The sequence below is a fragment of the Podarcis gaigeae genome (genome assembly GCF_964106915.1).
Source record: "Podarcis gaigeae genome assembly, chromosome: Z".
NCBI lineage: Eukaryota > Metazoa > Chordata > Lepidosauria > Squamata > Lacertidae > Podarcis > Podarcis gaigeae.
In genome coordinates this window covers 37264389-37280132 of record NC_139691.1, presented here as the reverse complement: position 1 = coordinate 37280132, position 15744 = coordinate 37264389, and the positions used below count along the sequence as shown (strand labels likewise).

Here is a 15744-nt window from a genome sequence, read left to right as displayed (position 1 = left end):
CTCCCCCTCCGAGATCATATGAATTCGACATCAATAGCTAACAGGTTTGGGGAAGAAAATGTGTAATGTATTCTGGTGCCTCCACTGAACTAGAGGTATATTTGCCTCCAGTTGTACATGGCCAGCAGAGATTGTAGGACAGCCTGTTGCCAATTGACCCCATTTGCTGCATGGTAGTTCTTCCATTTCAATAAGCTGTTATTCAAGGAATAAATAAATAAATAAATAAATATGCTTTCTTAGCCACAAATACTTGATAAATTCACCAACTCATTTCGAGTAAAGGACATTCCAGGAAGAAAAGTGAAAAGGCATGTGATTTCAAAATCATTGCACAGATCCTTTCCTCATGATGCACATAATGAAAGGTAGCTGTGTTTTGAAATAACTTGATTAATTTAGAGTCACTTCTAGAAATTCTGGTGACATTCACTAGACATGGGCCTGGAAATGTTTGAGAAACTCCCAATAATTCTTCTCTAGATTGGATTTCAGACTGAGCCAGGGAAAACTTAATGACTTTATCCTTTCCCACTCAGAGACTTCCACAATGGTAGTTGTGTGGGGGGAGGAGGGTCACACAGCAGTCAAACATTAAAAGTAACTTGGGAAAACTGGGTTTCCAAAAGTAGGACCACTGTTTGTCCCTCAAGTCTTTTGCAGAAATACAACCTCCTTAAAACCCTCTGTAGTAACTAATGAAGGCATCAACATGTTGATTGATTTTTACAGGGAACTCAGACTTGCTAAGAAATAAATCTGAGGCATTGCTTTATATGTAGATGGGTGGGATTTATCTTGGCTTATTTCTTTATTGGAGTCGAAGGACTTAGGTGTGGATATATTCTGACCTCTGGGAGTTCCCATTAGGTGTTCTTTGCATGTCTGCTTTTGAGTTTCTTAGGAAGCAGAAGGAAAGTACTCGTAGTGACTCTTAGTTCATTATTTCTAAGCATGGGAAAGCCACCGTTTACCAATGAAGACACAACTCCTGTCCCAGGATTGCAACTTAAATCAACATGACACCACAGTGAAGGTTATAAGCTGATGAAAGAGAAAGTGGATGAACAAGGGTGACAATAATCTCATGTATTGTCACAATAAATCACCCCGGTGCTTCTGTTAAAGGGGGTGGTGGTATTTTTTCTTTCTTGATCACATACGTTGAACTTGATATAGTGACACCCTTTCCATGTATCCCAAAATTTGAGAGCACACAGCTGGGTGCTTTTTCCCCAATACAGCAAGAGCTATCCACATGCCCAAGCAGTCTTCTATGGAAATTGCCAATACAAATTAACATCTGGATGCACGCCCCCACCATGTGCTCTTACAGAGTATTCAATTGGACTTGTCTGTGTCTTTGGATATTTGTGGTTCGAGGACCCGACCCCGCGAAGTGAAATGAAGACACAAGGACACGTGATATAAGGTTAATGGGCTAGAAAAGGCCACAACTTTATTGATTACAGCAATGAAAAGGTATTGGCTTAGGCATTGGATCGAAACAAGTGGGTTTATTCACCAGTAGGTGGAGCCAGTTGATGCTGATCCAACTATAGGCTCACCTCCTGCTGTCACCGAGGGTCGTGCCATGGCCTCCCGCCAAGCAGGCATCGGACAGAATACACGACCGCCAGATTCCTTTAACGGAATACCCCTAAACATTGAAGGCATAGGCGATGGCCACACCTAGCACTTCGACACACCACAACACATTATTCCAATGCCTAACCGCCACCCGAGCCGAAAGGCTCGCCGCCAATACCCTCAAAGCTGTAACCAATCCCAGATGCTTTGCTGACACTAGCTAACCAAATGTTGTTCCCCAGATTCGATAGGTGGACACCGTCATTCCGGTATAAAGCTTGGTTGCCGATCCGGATACAGTCATGATAAATGACTCGGCCATACAAAAAGTGCACCCAACGGGCTATTGCACGATTTAAGAGTTTCCTGGGTTTTTCAATGGCCATACAGTTCTGCACACCGTGCCACACAATTCTCTTCAGGAAGGAGGACCAGAACACCGTTGTTCCGGGACACAAGGCAGCCACCTCATCCAAATCTCTTTATGTGCCACGACAAGTTCACACTTCTGTTAACAAGGTCATTTCCCCCTAATTGAAGGATAAGTATGTCAGGAGGGCCAAACGTGGCAACTCTCCCTCTCAGCAATGGCATAAGCAATGCCTCGTCACGAAAACCAGGAAACTCGCACTCCAGGTGGCTGTCAGGAGGGCCAAACGTGGCAACTCTCCCTCTCAGCAATGGCATAAGCAATGCCTCTTGACGAAAACCAGGAAACATGCACTCCAGGTGGGTGTCAGGAGGGCCAAACGTGGCAACACTCCCTCTCAGCAATGGCATAAGCAATGCCTCGTGACGAAAACCAGGAAACACGCACTCCAGGTGGGTGTCAGGAGGGCCAAACGTGGCAACACTCCCTCTCAGCAATGGCATAAGCAATGCCTCGTGACGAAAACCAGGAAACACGCACTCCAGGTGGGTGTCAGGAGGGCCAAACGTGGCAACACTCCCTCTCAGCAATGGCATAAGCAATGCCTCGTGACGAAAACCAGGAAACACGCACTCCAGGTGGGTGTCAGGAGGGCCAAACGTGGCAACACTCCCTCTCAGCAATGGCATAAGCAATGCCTCGTGACGAAAACCAGGAAACACGCACTCCAGGTGGGTGTCAGGAGGGCCAAACGTGGCAACTCTCCCTCTCAGCAAAGGCATAAGCAATGCCTCATCACGAAAACCAGGAAACTCGCACTCCAGGTGGCAATCCGAGGTTAAAAGAGAAGAAAAAGGAAAAGAGGGAAGGAAAAAAAAAATACGGATAAATAGAGGTAAAGGAGCAAGGCGCATTCTAACGAATGTAACCTTTATAAGCGTCGGATTCCACCGGCCCATATCCTTAATCTCATCCACTGGCAGGCCCAAGCGTGCAGCTGTTATGGCGGTGCCAATCCTGAATGAGTGTGCCGCATAATCCTGGGAAGATAAACCACAGGCATCAATAATTTTGCGGAGTGCCCTTGTGAATTGGTGTCTCAACAAAGGTGACCCATCCTCGTGAACCAGGAGTGGGTCAGGACCGGGCAGTCTGAGGTAAAGGTACCATCTAGTGTCTTTTGACCGGGCATGGGCCCCGCTGCACTGAAGCTGTAAGTTTTTACGAGGGGACCCATACCTGCCTGGTCTGTTTTGGATTGACGTATGTGCACAGTCATGCTAGTTTCGGTCAACTGCACTTCCTCCCACTTGCGTTAACCTCGGCTACCACTTCACCAACCCTCAAGGCACCAATGAAGGCGATCGCATATGCTGCAGAAAAGAGGCGGGCCTCGAACTTGGCCCAGCAGATTGACCTAAGCTTTGTGCGTACCTGAGATAGCAGCCCGTAAGAAATTGGCTTACGGCTCTAGGGGGGTTGTAGCCTGCCCCAAACCTCAATAACTCTGCGGATCAGGAAGTAACTACACGGGACAGAGGAAAACATGGCTTTAGCAAAGAAGCTGATGGCGACTATGCGTATCTTTAAAGTTTTGGGGTCCCGTCCCAAAACATCAAGATGGAAAAGGTATTGCAGAATGTCGTCTGTGGTGGGTAGCACGCTAGGCAAAAGCCCCAATATCCCTGACCTGAAGCCCATGAGTTCCAGGTGCAAGCAACCGGAAGCGAGACATCTGAGAGCGAGACCCTTAGGGTAAGAAAGGTTGTGGATTAATCTAAACTCACCATGGGTCTTTTTGGGTACAATACCAAGGGGCGAGATATGCAGGTTTGGGAAAGGGAGGAGTACGAATGGACCAGCCACACTCCCTGCGGCCACTTCCCTAGCTATTTTCTACTTCTGCAACCTCAAGCCTTTCCCTTACTGACATCTGGTTAGGGGAAATCCTTTGCAATTAAAGAGTTGGTTACTGGTATTCTGAAACCCTCTGACAAAACCCTTCCAACGAAAGGATGCTGTGCTTCCGTCTGGATAGCTAGACAAGAGGTTGCGGAGAGGAGGGAGCTGGATCAGTGGAAATACTAGACCCAGAGGGTCCCTATCGTCTAGAATGGTGGAACCCCCGACCTCCCCGAAAGGGCTGCTTCTCTTTGTAACACGCTGCGGCTGGGAGTACCCCTGCACACCTCTCGCATTCGTGGGATACTTACCAGACTGCCTTGGCATGACCCCTTATTGAATTACCAACGCACCTTGCGCTTTGGCTCCCTTCTTAAGTCTGGCTTACCCATGCAATGAGAATCTAATGGCTTCTTCTCAACATACGGGATGACCGCCACCAACCAGATGCCCCTTCCAAATTGGTCCCAGCGTGCTTGCGGGATCCTGGGAGCCTTCCTTCAGAACTTTTATCATAGCTAACGGTGGCGGCCCCCCATAAGGCACATAGGCTGTTCTGACTCTTCTTCCGTGTTGCCCATTTTAAACTTGCTCCTCTTACACACGTGCTCCTTCTTGGTGCGTCTTTTGCCTGACGGTTTGTCCCCACAGGAGGGGGCGTGAGCACCAGCTAGGTGAGCTGGAGGCAGGGGGGAAATGCCCCCCTGCTGGGCGGTGCTCGGGCTCCCGCCCACAACCACTCCCCTCTCTTTCAGGGAGGAGAGTCTTTGGGAGGAAACACATCTGAGTCAGTTCCAGGAGGGGGCGTGAGCACCAGCTAGGTGAGCTGGAGGCAGGGGGCGAATGCCCCCCTGCTGGGCGGTGCTCGGGCTCCCGCCCACAACCACTCCCCTCTCTTTCAGGGAGGAGAGTCTTTGGGAGGAAACACATCTGAGTCAGTTCCATTAGTTGTTGTTACTCATGGCTAGTTGTCCATGATCATAACTAGATCAGGACCTTTTGTTTGCAAGTAGGGATGAACAGAACCCAAAATCACATTATTATTTTTTAATCGTTTGGAGGCAGAATAGATGAGTTGTAGGAGATGCATGATCAGACCTTTTTAATTTTAGAAATGCTATTTTACAGTGTCTTGTTTTTGGATGTAACACAGGTCCATAAACCACAGTTAAACAAATAGCACAGGGGAACAAACCATGGAACACAGAGTGATGCAACCAAAATAATGCTTTTGGTTTGTTTCTCCCAACTAAATGACAATTGGGAAGCCAAGAACAAGACAATTGTTTATTGCCACTCTTCTTTCTGAACATGGCCTCTGTTGGACTAATTTCTCCCTCCCAGCTGCTATCTAGAACAGAGAAATACTGCAGGAAAAAAAGAGTTAACTCTCACCAGAGCCAGTAGCTCAACCCAATTCTCCTTTCCCTCACAGTGAGTCTTAAAATTAAAACTAAAACATCAGGAGATGTAATCACATATACTTTGAATCTTATCTGTTCGTGTCTTCAAGTAATAATGCATATTCCAGGGTCACCAGGGCTTAGTTGCTGAAAGAGGATTTGAACCCAGCTCTTCCTGGTCAAAGGCTGGCACTCTGTTAGCTATACCATGTTGACTTACAGGTATTTGGTGGGGTGGGGTGTTAAATATCATTGAATATAATCCTGCAAGGCAAATAACACTTCTGGGGTCAATTCCCCTTTTGATATTCCAGATTTTAGGCTACTTTCAGGAGGATTAATTATACGGGCAATAGTTTGAATGAGACATAGAAAGAACAACCAGCTGACCTTTTTATGAATCAGATGCTAGAAGGGATGCAGGAAGGCAAAGCTAAGCAGAGTCCAGTATGGTTTCAAATTGGATGGAAGACTGCACGTTGAGATTCCTGCACTGTAGGGGGTTGGACTAGAAGACCTTTGGGTTCCCTTCCAACTCTAAAATTCTATGATTGTATAAATGAGGTTTCTCTTGTGTTCCCTGCATTCTGCAATCAGCTTGGTAAACAACCTTTATTCAATCAGTTTTAAAATCCAATCTCACCGATACTATTTTTAGTATTTCCTGGTAACTCTGGCTTTGTCTGGGCAATTTTATCAGATTTATAACTTTTCAAGTGTTGTTATTATCTTTCAGTAGGCAGCGGAGTGGCATTTTTTTGAGGAACATGTCAAGAGTTTAGCTAGGCGCATCTGATGATTCCCTTCTAAACCAATTAAATATATGTATTTGCCAATGTTGAAATGATTCTCCAAGGACAAGGACTTTCAGCATAAACCTCTATCTCTTTTTGATTTGCAAAGCACAAATGCTTGCTATGATGTCCATGATTTTGTTTTGCAAATAGTTCTACAACTCCAAACACACATATACGCACAAAGCAGGGAAGCGAAGCAATTACTTTGCGCAAATGAAAGAGAGGGGGGTTATATCCCTCCCTAAACATTTAGTAGTAGTAGTAGTAGTAGTAGTAGTAGTAGTAGTACTAATAGTAGATTATTCACAAACTTGAATGTTCAAGCATTTTGTGATGTACTTCTTTCTCTTTCACAGAGTGCAATGGGGGGGGTGTAGAGGGGGGGAAGATTGACATTAATCTGTGTACATGAAATAATGCCATACTGCTATGAGTCTGTTCTCTTTGATGCTTCATTATGTATAGTGATCATTTGAGTTCCATTCTTTTTTCTTTCTTTCTTTAAAGCACTGTTGTTTATTCATGTTACCTAAATTAAGACAAACTTGTCATCATTTTTCCTAGAAAGAAGTGTTACACAACAATAAGATCTGGCTTCTGATACTTTGTTTAGATTCTGTTAGACCATATAAAATGAACATTGAAATTGATTGCTTTTGCTCCTCCTCCTCCTGCTCCTTTCCCCTAGGGATGTTAAGATATTTATATATTCTGTATGCACTAGAGTCAAGAAGCATTTTCCTTCTGATTCCCTCAAGATTGCGTCTATATTCAGCTGTAAAATTTTGGGAATGTATGTATGGGACAAATAATATTTGAGGCCAGTGTGGTTCCTATGGGAATAACCCAAAGGTTCCATATTCAGTAAAAATCCAGAACTCCAAAACTTCCATTTACTGACTGCTCAAACTCCCCCATACAGTATTGGGGATCTTGGAGAATTTCAATAGAAGTAGTAATGGAAATTGCTTACGTTTTGCTTATTTATCTCATGTCCAGAACAGAAATCAGTTCTGCAATTATGATCCACATTTGATTTCAGCCTGTAAATGATATATAATTGGTAGCATCCCCTCCCTCTTCTGCATTGTGCTTCCTTGCACTGAAATGAATAGGGTAGAATATTACAATGGCAATATAATTAACGTAAATAATTATGTGAATAAGTCACATGAATTACAAAATTTCACAATAGTGTACAGTAAGATGAATAATGAATTACTAGCGTTTGGAAGAAGATGAACTGCAGTGGAACAGAGACAGCTCTGCTTGCAAAAAATGCTGGGCAGAATGGAAAACAATACCTTCTAACATCGCTACCCAAAATCCCATTCCCCTCTACAGGCATTAAAACATGCCAGTAGATAAGTTACAGGATGGTTACTATTTACTGAACAGGGGTGTAAGGGAGCAGCAATTTCTGTCTTGTCCTGGTGTTTGTCACAATCCACACTTTTTCTGATCGGCTATAGTTCAGCTTTCACTAAGGCCTATGTTTTTCATCTTGTTATTCCCCAAGGCTGAAATTAATGTAATTAATTACATAATTAGTTTCAATGGATGGGAAATAGCAAAAACAATGCAGAAAACCCCAATGTAGTTCCCGCCCTGTGGAACACCCTCCCATCAGATGTCAAAGAGATAAAGAATTACCTGACGTTCAGAAGACATCTTAAGGCAGCCCTGTTCAGGGAAGTTTTTAATATGTAATGCTGTACGGTTTTTAACACTGATTGGGAGCCGCCCAGAGTGGCTGGGGAAAACTCAGCCAGATGGGCGGGGTATAAATAATAAATTATTATTATTATTATTATTATTATTATTATTATTATTATTATCTGCATAAGAGTTGCAGACTAAAGAAACCATAACCATTACCACTTGCCTTTGCGTGTGTCATTTCCATTCTGGACTTCAGATGAGCATGCAGTTTGTGGCACTTTCTGCTCTTGTTTCTGTTTCTGACAGAATTCTTTGACATCTCTCGTGCTGAACCTCCAGTTTTATTTATTTTTCTCCCATGTGCTTATTTGTGTTGGCTTTATTATCACTCCCAGACCATGTGGGTTTGCTTGCATAGAAGCAACAATCCAACGTGTACTGAAATGTGTCAATAGTGCTTCAACCCCATGGCTGTGGGATTTGTATAATATGCCAGAGTAAATATTCTGCCCCCCCCCCTTCCATCATAACAGCATTGTACAAACTGAGGGGGAAAGGGTTTGGTTTTTCTTTCTTTTCTGGGACAGTTAATGTTTCTGGAATCTTCCTTCAGGCTGTAGAGAAACTGGCGTATTTAGAGCAAAGCACAGTCATAACCGATATCCTAATCTGTCCTTCACATACAGAATCAGTCTCCTGTTCTCTGTGGTTTGTGTAAATGTCTCTCAGCAGATCTAATCATGTGCGATGGAGATAAGAATTTGCTTCCTTAATTCATCTATCTGCATTCTACTGTGGAGGTTTTTTGTTTCTTTTTAATTGACCAAGAAATGAGAAATCAGCTTCCAAAGTATAGCAAGGGTAGGAGTTACAAAGCCATGGCTCCCAATTTTTTCCAGGTTTATAGGCCATCAAATTGGACTGATCTGTGCACACCAATATACTAGGTCAAAGCATTGGTTGACATAATCCAGTTTTGCCTACTCTTACTTCATTGGCTCCCCATGGTCCTGGGCAGAAGTCTTTTATATCCTCCTCCTACGTTTCTTTAAGCAGAGATGCCTGGGACATTTAGCAAAGCAAAAAAGTCCTGCTGGATGAGCCCAATGGCCCATCTAGTCTAGCATCCTCTTCTATCTTTTTTTCCTATTTTTTAAATAATAATATTTATTAACATTTCAAAAAATTACAAACATAAGGGAAAAAAAGAAAATAGTAAAATAAAAAATTACAAAAAACTGAAAAATTAAAAAATTAAAAACAAATCAATTTTTCCATAGCTTATCTTTCATTTACTTGTTTCCTTGACCTCCTCACACCTCCTTTTTTGTATTTTAGTTCAATTAGTTAATTCAGCAAATCCTTTCCATCTTTGTTTTTATCTTAATCATTTATCTTAATATGTTATGACTTTACATTCTCACCTGTTGACAGCCCATTTTTACATACTCCGGGACGCGGGTGGCGCTGTGGGTAAAAGCCTCAGCGCTTGGGGCTTGCCGATCGAAAGGTCGGCGGTTTGAATCCCCGTGGCGGGGTGCGCTCCCGTTGCTCGGTCCCAGCGCCTGCCAACCTAGCAGTTCGAAAGCACCCTCGGGTGCAAGTAGATAAATAGGGACCGCTTTCTAGCGGGAAGGTAAACGGCGTTTCCGTGTGCAGCTCTGGCTCGCCAGAGCAGCGATGTCACACTGGCCACGTGACCCGGAAGTGTCTTCGGACAGCGCTGGCCCCTGGCCTCTTGAGTGAGATGGGCGCACAACCCCAGAGTCTGGCAAGACTGGCCCGTACGGGCAGGGGTACCTTTACCTTGTTCTTTACCTTTACCTTATAACATTACTGCTAAAACCACATAACTTCATTCCAGCATCCTTCTAACATTCCTTAATTTTACAATGTTTCTGTAGATAGTCTTTAAATTTCTTCCAACCTTCTTCTACCGATTCTTCTCCCTGGTCTCGGATTCTGCCAGTCATTTCCGCCAGTTCCATATAGTCCATCACCTTCATCTGCCATTCTTCCTTGGTGGGTAAATCTTGTGTCTTCCAATACTTTGCGATGAGTATTCTTGCTGCTGCTGTAGTGTACATTAAGAAAGTTCTGTCCTTCTTTAGCACCAATTGGCTGACCATGCCCAGGAGAAAGGCCTCTGGTTTCTTCAAAAAGGTATATTTAAATACCTCCTTCATTTCATTATAGATCATCTCCCAGAAAGCCTTAATCCTTGGGCACGCAGCATCCTCTTCTCTCAATAGCCAACCAAATGCCTATGGGAAGCCCACAAGCAGGTTCTGAGCGCAGCAGCTGTCTCTCCACCTGTGATTCCCAGCAATTGGTATTCAGGGCCATGCTGCCTCTGACAGTGGAGGGCCATTGTGGATAGTAGCCACTGATAACTTTACCCACCATTATTTATTTCCTAATTGTCTTTTGAAGCAGTCTATGCTGTTGTCCATCACTGCCTCTTGAGGGAAGGGAATGCACAGCTTGACTGTATACTGCATGAACTGCTTTCTTTTCTCTGACCTGAATCTCCCAAGTCTTCAGTTTCATTGTAACATCCCCAGTTCTCATATTATGAAAGATGGAGAAACACTTCACCCAATACACTTTCTCCATGTTATGCATACTTATATATAAAGCTCTGTTGTGTCCTCTCCCTAAACCAAAGAAGCCCCAAATGCAATCTTTCCTTGCTCCAGTCTCTTAATCATTTTTACACGTGAACACAAGCAAAAGTTTCATAGACCGCAAATATGCTGGTTGTCCACTCCTAGCTGTGAGAGTTTCTGAGAGGATGTCATAGCGATATAATGGGCTTAAATTTGTACAGGAAAACAAAAGCCCTACCAAAAAAGGTTAACATAAATCAATAGCAGTTATGTATCCAGCGCATGCAGCATTTTGAATATTTGAAATGTGCACGCTAAATATTAATATTAAAACTCCAGCGCTGTACATTTATTAAGATGCCTGCCTCGATACAGTGCAAAGAGCATCATTCTGTGCTGCTTTAAGTGGGAAAGCAGTGTAATGTGGCCTCATCTTTCAGAATGCATGAAAATCTGAATTACACACTGGGTATATGACAGCAGATGGAGGACCTGCATCCTTTATTACTGCTGCAACATTCACGCTACTGTAGTTCTGAATGTGTTCACATTTATCTGTTCCAGGCAGTAGTTTGCTAGCACTATAAAAATCACACAATTTGCATTCATCCCTTTAATTTGGGGTGGGGGGCAGTAAAGGGTGTATTTCTGTTAACAAAATGGGGGGTGGGGAATAATGGTTGCAGGTTCAAATATTCTATGAATTATGCTGGGAGTTTCTGTTTGATCTTGGATTTTGCCCTTACATGTATTCCACTGAAATGCATAGCACATAGGGATATTTATCACAATATTGGATATTTATCAGAAATAACAATGATATAGGGTTCTGAGTACTTTGAGTGGATAGCTGCTCATGGAATAGGACTTTTCCAACCTCCCATTCCTCACTGCAACCTGAAAAGCTGTCCTTGTGAGCAGGGGGACTCTTCAGATCTGTATGTTATATGGAGATTGAGGCATCCAGGAAATCCTTACTTGCAGGGGCAGCCCAAGATGTTGCACATCTACAACACTTTGCGGTGGTAGAGCAGTGTAGTAGGTCCCAGGTTCAATACCCAACAACTGCAGATAGGGTTGGGACAGACTCCCTGTCTGAATTCCTGAAAGCTTTGCCAATCAGCATAGACAATACTGAGCTAGGAAGTCCATTGGCCTGACTCACTATAAGACACGTTTCTTTGTTCATTCATATATGGTCTCCCAGGTATTCTGATGGCTTGTGCTGATCTCCAAAAAGTGTTCTACATATTTATGCCACAGGGAAGATCCATAGCTCATCCCTGATATCTCTGGACAACTGTCAGTCAGTGTATGGTGCCCCTTCCCAAATATATGTATAGCCATATGGAGGGGACATAGCTCAGTGGAATCCAGAAGGTCCCAAGACATCTCTATGTAGGTTAGAGAAGGATTCCTGGGGAGCAGCTGCCAGTCAGTGGAGAAAACACAGAGGTAGTTGGACCAATGGTCTGACTTTGTCTAAGGCACATCCTTGCATTTCTCAAACCTGACCAGAGTGGTAGTTGAATCTTTACTGCCTTAAGGGAGGGGTGCTGGTCAGGCCATGTGGAACATATAGCTCTGTTCTCCAACTTCTTGGTGCTGCTCCACACTGTCCAGCATCTGCCTCACTCTACTTAATGATAGGTCTGACCCTGCCCTTAGCCTTATCTTATCAAAGACTCCTTCAACTCCAAACCCAGCTCTTTGCCCAGCCTCCTCATCCTTAGAAATGTGCAAAACTTCGTTAACAGTTAAACAAATGCAGTACTTTTCATGGGGAACCTGCAAGATGAACTGAGTGGTGATGACTGAAATATGTTTCAAGCTTTGGTAGTTCCGCTGCTGTTGTTTAACACCTTCGTGGTTGAAAGAAGTGAATAGGGGGTTTAGCCTGAGAGGCACTAACGTAAGGGTTGAAATGCATTGACTGCAAAGTAATTCAGTTTCTTTTTGGGGTGGGGTGGGGAGGGGAGGGGAACAGGAGTTCACAGTTCACATCTGGTTTACCGGTTCATTTTTGATCCCAGTTCAAGGTGCTCACATTAGTGTTCTAAACAGTCCATGACCCAAATGTCTGAAAGACTACCTGCCTGCTTCTCTACAGAACAGTGTTATGATTGTAGGAGGGACCTTCTTCATAGTTCCATCAGCCTCAGAAGCTTAGGGTGGGGATGGCCTGTGAGAGAGCACCTTCCTCTCATAGAAGTGCATCTGGCAATTTCATTATGAAGTTCTTTGTGAATGTTCTTATATCTTGATCTTTGATCCATGAAATGTATATTTTAAAATGTATATTTTTTGTAATTGTAATTTTTCTAGAACACTTTTTAATGTTGTCTTTTCAATTGCTGTTAGTGGGTAATTAATAAGAACAAATAACTATAGCAGCTACCTGCCTCACACAATTACATAAGGCAATATGAGCACAACCAGTTGCCATGAAACCTTCAAGATACAGTCATATATCACTAAATATGCATACTCTTAATGTTCACTTGCAGTGCGGAATTTGTGTGTGCATGTGCTACAGCTCATGTACTCACAGGTAGGGTGTTTGCTTGATCCATGTGTCTTCATCAAACCTGATCCTGTGTGTTTTATTTGGAAGGAGAATTTGACAAAGATTAATAGGGTTTACCCAGTGGAGTGGGCAATAGTTTGCAGTCTTAACGGAGTCATTAGGTAAAGAAACTGGTCTCCATCTAGCAGAGAGTATAAGGTGCTTAAACTGATTGAAATCACTTGGCCAAAGGCCAACAAACTCTTCCTGCATTGGGTTTTAGTTACCATGTGTTCAAAAATTTTAAATGTGTTTGGTGCAGTCTACTGGCTAGTTGAAAAAATTGACAAAAGTGGCAATCATGCTAAAAAAATCACCTCTATCTTTTATGTTGTGTCCCAAGCTATATCATCTTAAGGTATTAATGCTTAATTCCATGAAACTGAGAATTCTATACTTGTGGGATGCATTGCAGGATACAGATGCTGGCATTTCATATCAGTTCTGCTCTTTAAGGAACATTTCTACACATGACACATTGCTGTTGATATTTCATGTGCTTTTTCATGCTAAATACTGAATAAGCAATTGTATATATTGAAAACTGGGCTTGTTTCAGTTATTTCACTGGGACAGTCACATCCTGATAGACTCATCACAGTCTATTGATGTAACAATTGGCAGCTTAAATCCCCAACCGGTCCTTGATGTAACCAACCACTTTAAATGAACATCTCATGAGTCAACACAGAACATGTCCTCCTACCATGTTTATGTATGGCCAGCTCCATCCTCCTTTAAAATGAGTAGTAGGTATGTTATTATACTCAGAAAACTTTGTATGTAAAACTTTATGGGGCAGGGGAGGCAAGTTGTAAGGTTGATGTTAATTGTACCACTCACTCTTGGGGTAAAGCTTACTTTGACTTCACAATGTGAGTTTAGAGTTGTGGCATCAGTTCTATCAAATCCTTTCCCCTTTGAAGTGAAACACGCCCCAACATTGCTATGTTTTCAAGGTTAGCTGAAAACCTTTCTTTCCTCCCAACCCTTCCCAAATTGTTTTATTTTTGCACCTTTTAATTATTGTTGCACCTTGTGGGTGTTTTATGATCTGCATTATCGTTTATATTTATGTACTCCACTTTCTATGCTGGTTTATTGTTTGTTTGTTTGTTTGTTTGTTTATTATTATTTATGAATTTATGAATCATCCTCCACATATGTCTCAAGGCAATTTACAGTCATTTAAAAGAAAGCACACACAACTCCAAACTACAGCAATAAAATAATACAAAACTAGCACTGAACCTGCACTGTGTTTTGGCATGTTTATACTTTATTGGCAGGTAGAATTGGGTTTTTCATTGGATGTATTATTTTCATTGGGTATTATTACTGAATGAATGCATGAATAAGCAAATAAGGTCTGGATCTAAATGCCCTCACTCCCCCACTCCCCCCCCCCAAAAAATGTTTACATTCTCTCCATCGGTGGAAAAATTTAGGAAAGCATTTCACCAGATACTCACTTGGGGAGTAAAATTATCTGGCAGTTTCTTGGGGCAGAGTAATCACCATTAGCAGCCCCCCCCCACCAATACTGCTGTTACAATTAGCAATGGTGGTAACAACATACCTGTGTTGGTGGCAGCCAGGTGACCATTTTGGGTCTTCCCACAGTGCCCTGGTTTTAGTGTAGTTCTGGAGCACTGTTGTGGGGATGGCAGCAACAGCAACCAATTGTGAAGAGTATTTGATGAATATTCAGTTGAATGCCCATCTTTTTTGGCGTGGTGAGAGGGAGTAAACTATTGAAGTCATTCACAGAGAAAATAGAAGGCAAATTTATCAGAAAGTCTGAGAAATTTCAGCCCAACTCCAGCCGTCAGGGATTTATGTGTGAGATAACTAAGAAGAAATGTGCAAACTCATTGTCCCGACCCCAAAACAGTGATTCCATTGTACACAAGAATGGGCATCTGAATTCAATCCTGCATGTATTTCTGCTTGAGTTTCTTTCTTCTTTTTCAGGGTGTTGAGTATCGCTCTACCACCACAGGTGCAAATGCTCATTAAATTGAAGTGCTATATCCTACAGGAAGGTATTGCAAGCCCAGGCTTCTGCCTCAGCAAAGCTATATAGGAGTGGTGGAAGAGTGATTTTGATTGTCAAGGTTAAGTGTTTGACTGTGAATCTATCTATCATCTATCTATCTATCATCTATCTGTCTGTCTGTCTGTCTGTCTGTCTAATGCATTGAAAAGCATTTAAAGAAAATTTCTCATTTTTGTGTTTACATGACAGCCTAAAACAGCTCCGAAAAGGACCTTTGGATCCATTACAAATGAACAGGTAAATATGTATAAAAGCCACAGGGGATTTCTTTCTTTTGCTTAAAACCCTTTTGTTGTTAATGTACCACATTTTCTCTGTGTAAGTATAATGGAGTTGCTAACCCTTTTTCAATATTTTGAATTTGAAATGGCGAATGTGGAAAACCTGATTTTAAAACAAGCCGAAACGTTTGTTTTAAATCCAAAAGGTACTGATATCTACAAGATATCAGTATGTGAATGTGTAACATCCTGTTTCAATGCTAGTAAGCACTGAACAGTATTGTTTTGGGTTCAGCTGTACATCCAGCAGCTCATTATCAAATGCATGTATCTCACTAGGTATTACTTAACTATTGCATGGCTTGCAGCTTGTCTCCACTGGAAAGTGATGTGTGTCAGGGTTAATGTGAATATTATTGATAATAAGGAAGCTGTGACTAGGATGTGTCATCTGTGATAGTCCATCACTTGATGTAGCAGTAATTAGGGAGTGAGAAAACTGTTTTCAGTTTCAGCCTTGCTGGCACTCAGTCATAGGTCTTTTCAATCCCATTTTATGCAGATA

General features: G+C 42.6%; 1 protein-coding gene across 6 annotated transcripts in view; it reads left to right on the top strand.

Annotated features, from left to right (window-relative positions):
* PCDH11X (protocadherin 11 X-linked) overlaps positions 1 to 15744 on the top strand; it is a 758870-nt gene that overhangs the window by 146386 nt on the left and 596740 nt on the right. For all 6 annotated transcript variants that reach the window (XR_014560298.1, XR_014560299.1, XR_014560300.1 and 3 more), the window contains one exon: positions 15148 to 15195. Coding sequence is in view for 3 of the 6 variants with exons in the window: in XM_083722715.1 (XP_083578841.1) it covers positions 15148 to 15195 (48 nt within the window). In the remaining 3 variants the exon portion in view is untranslated. The remainder of the gene's footprint in view (positions 1 to 15147; positions 15196 to 15744) is intronic.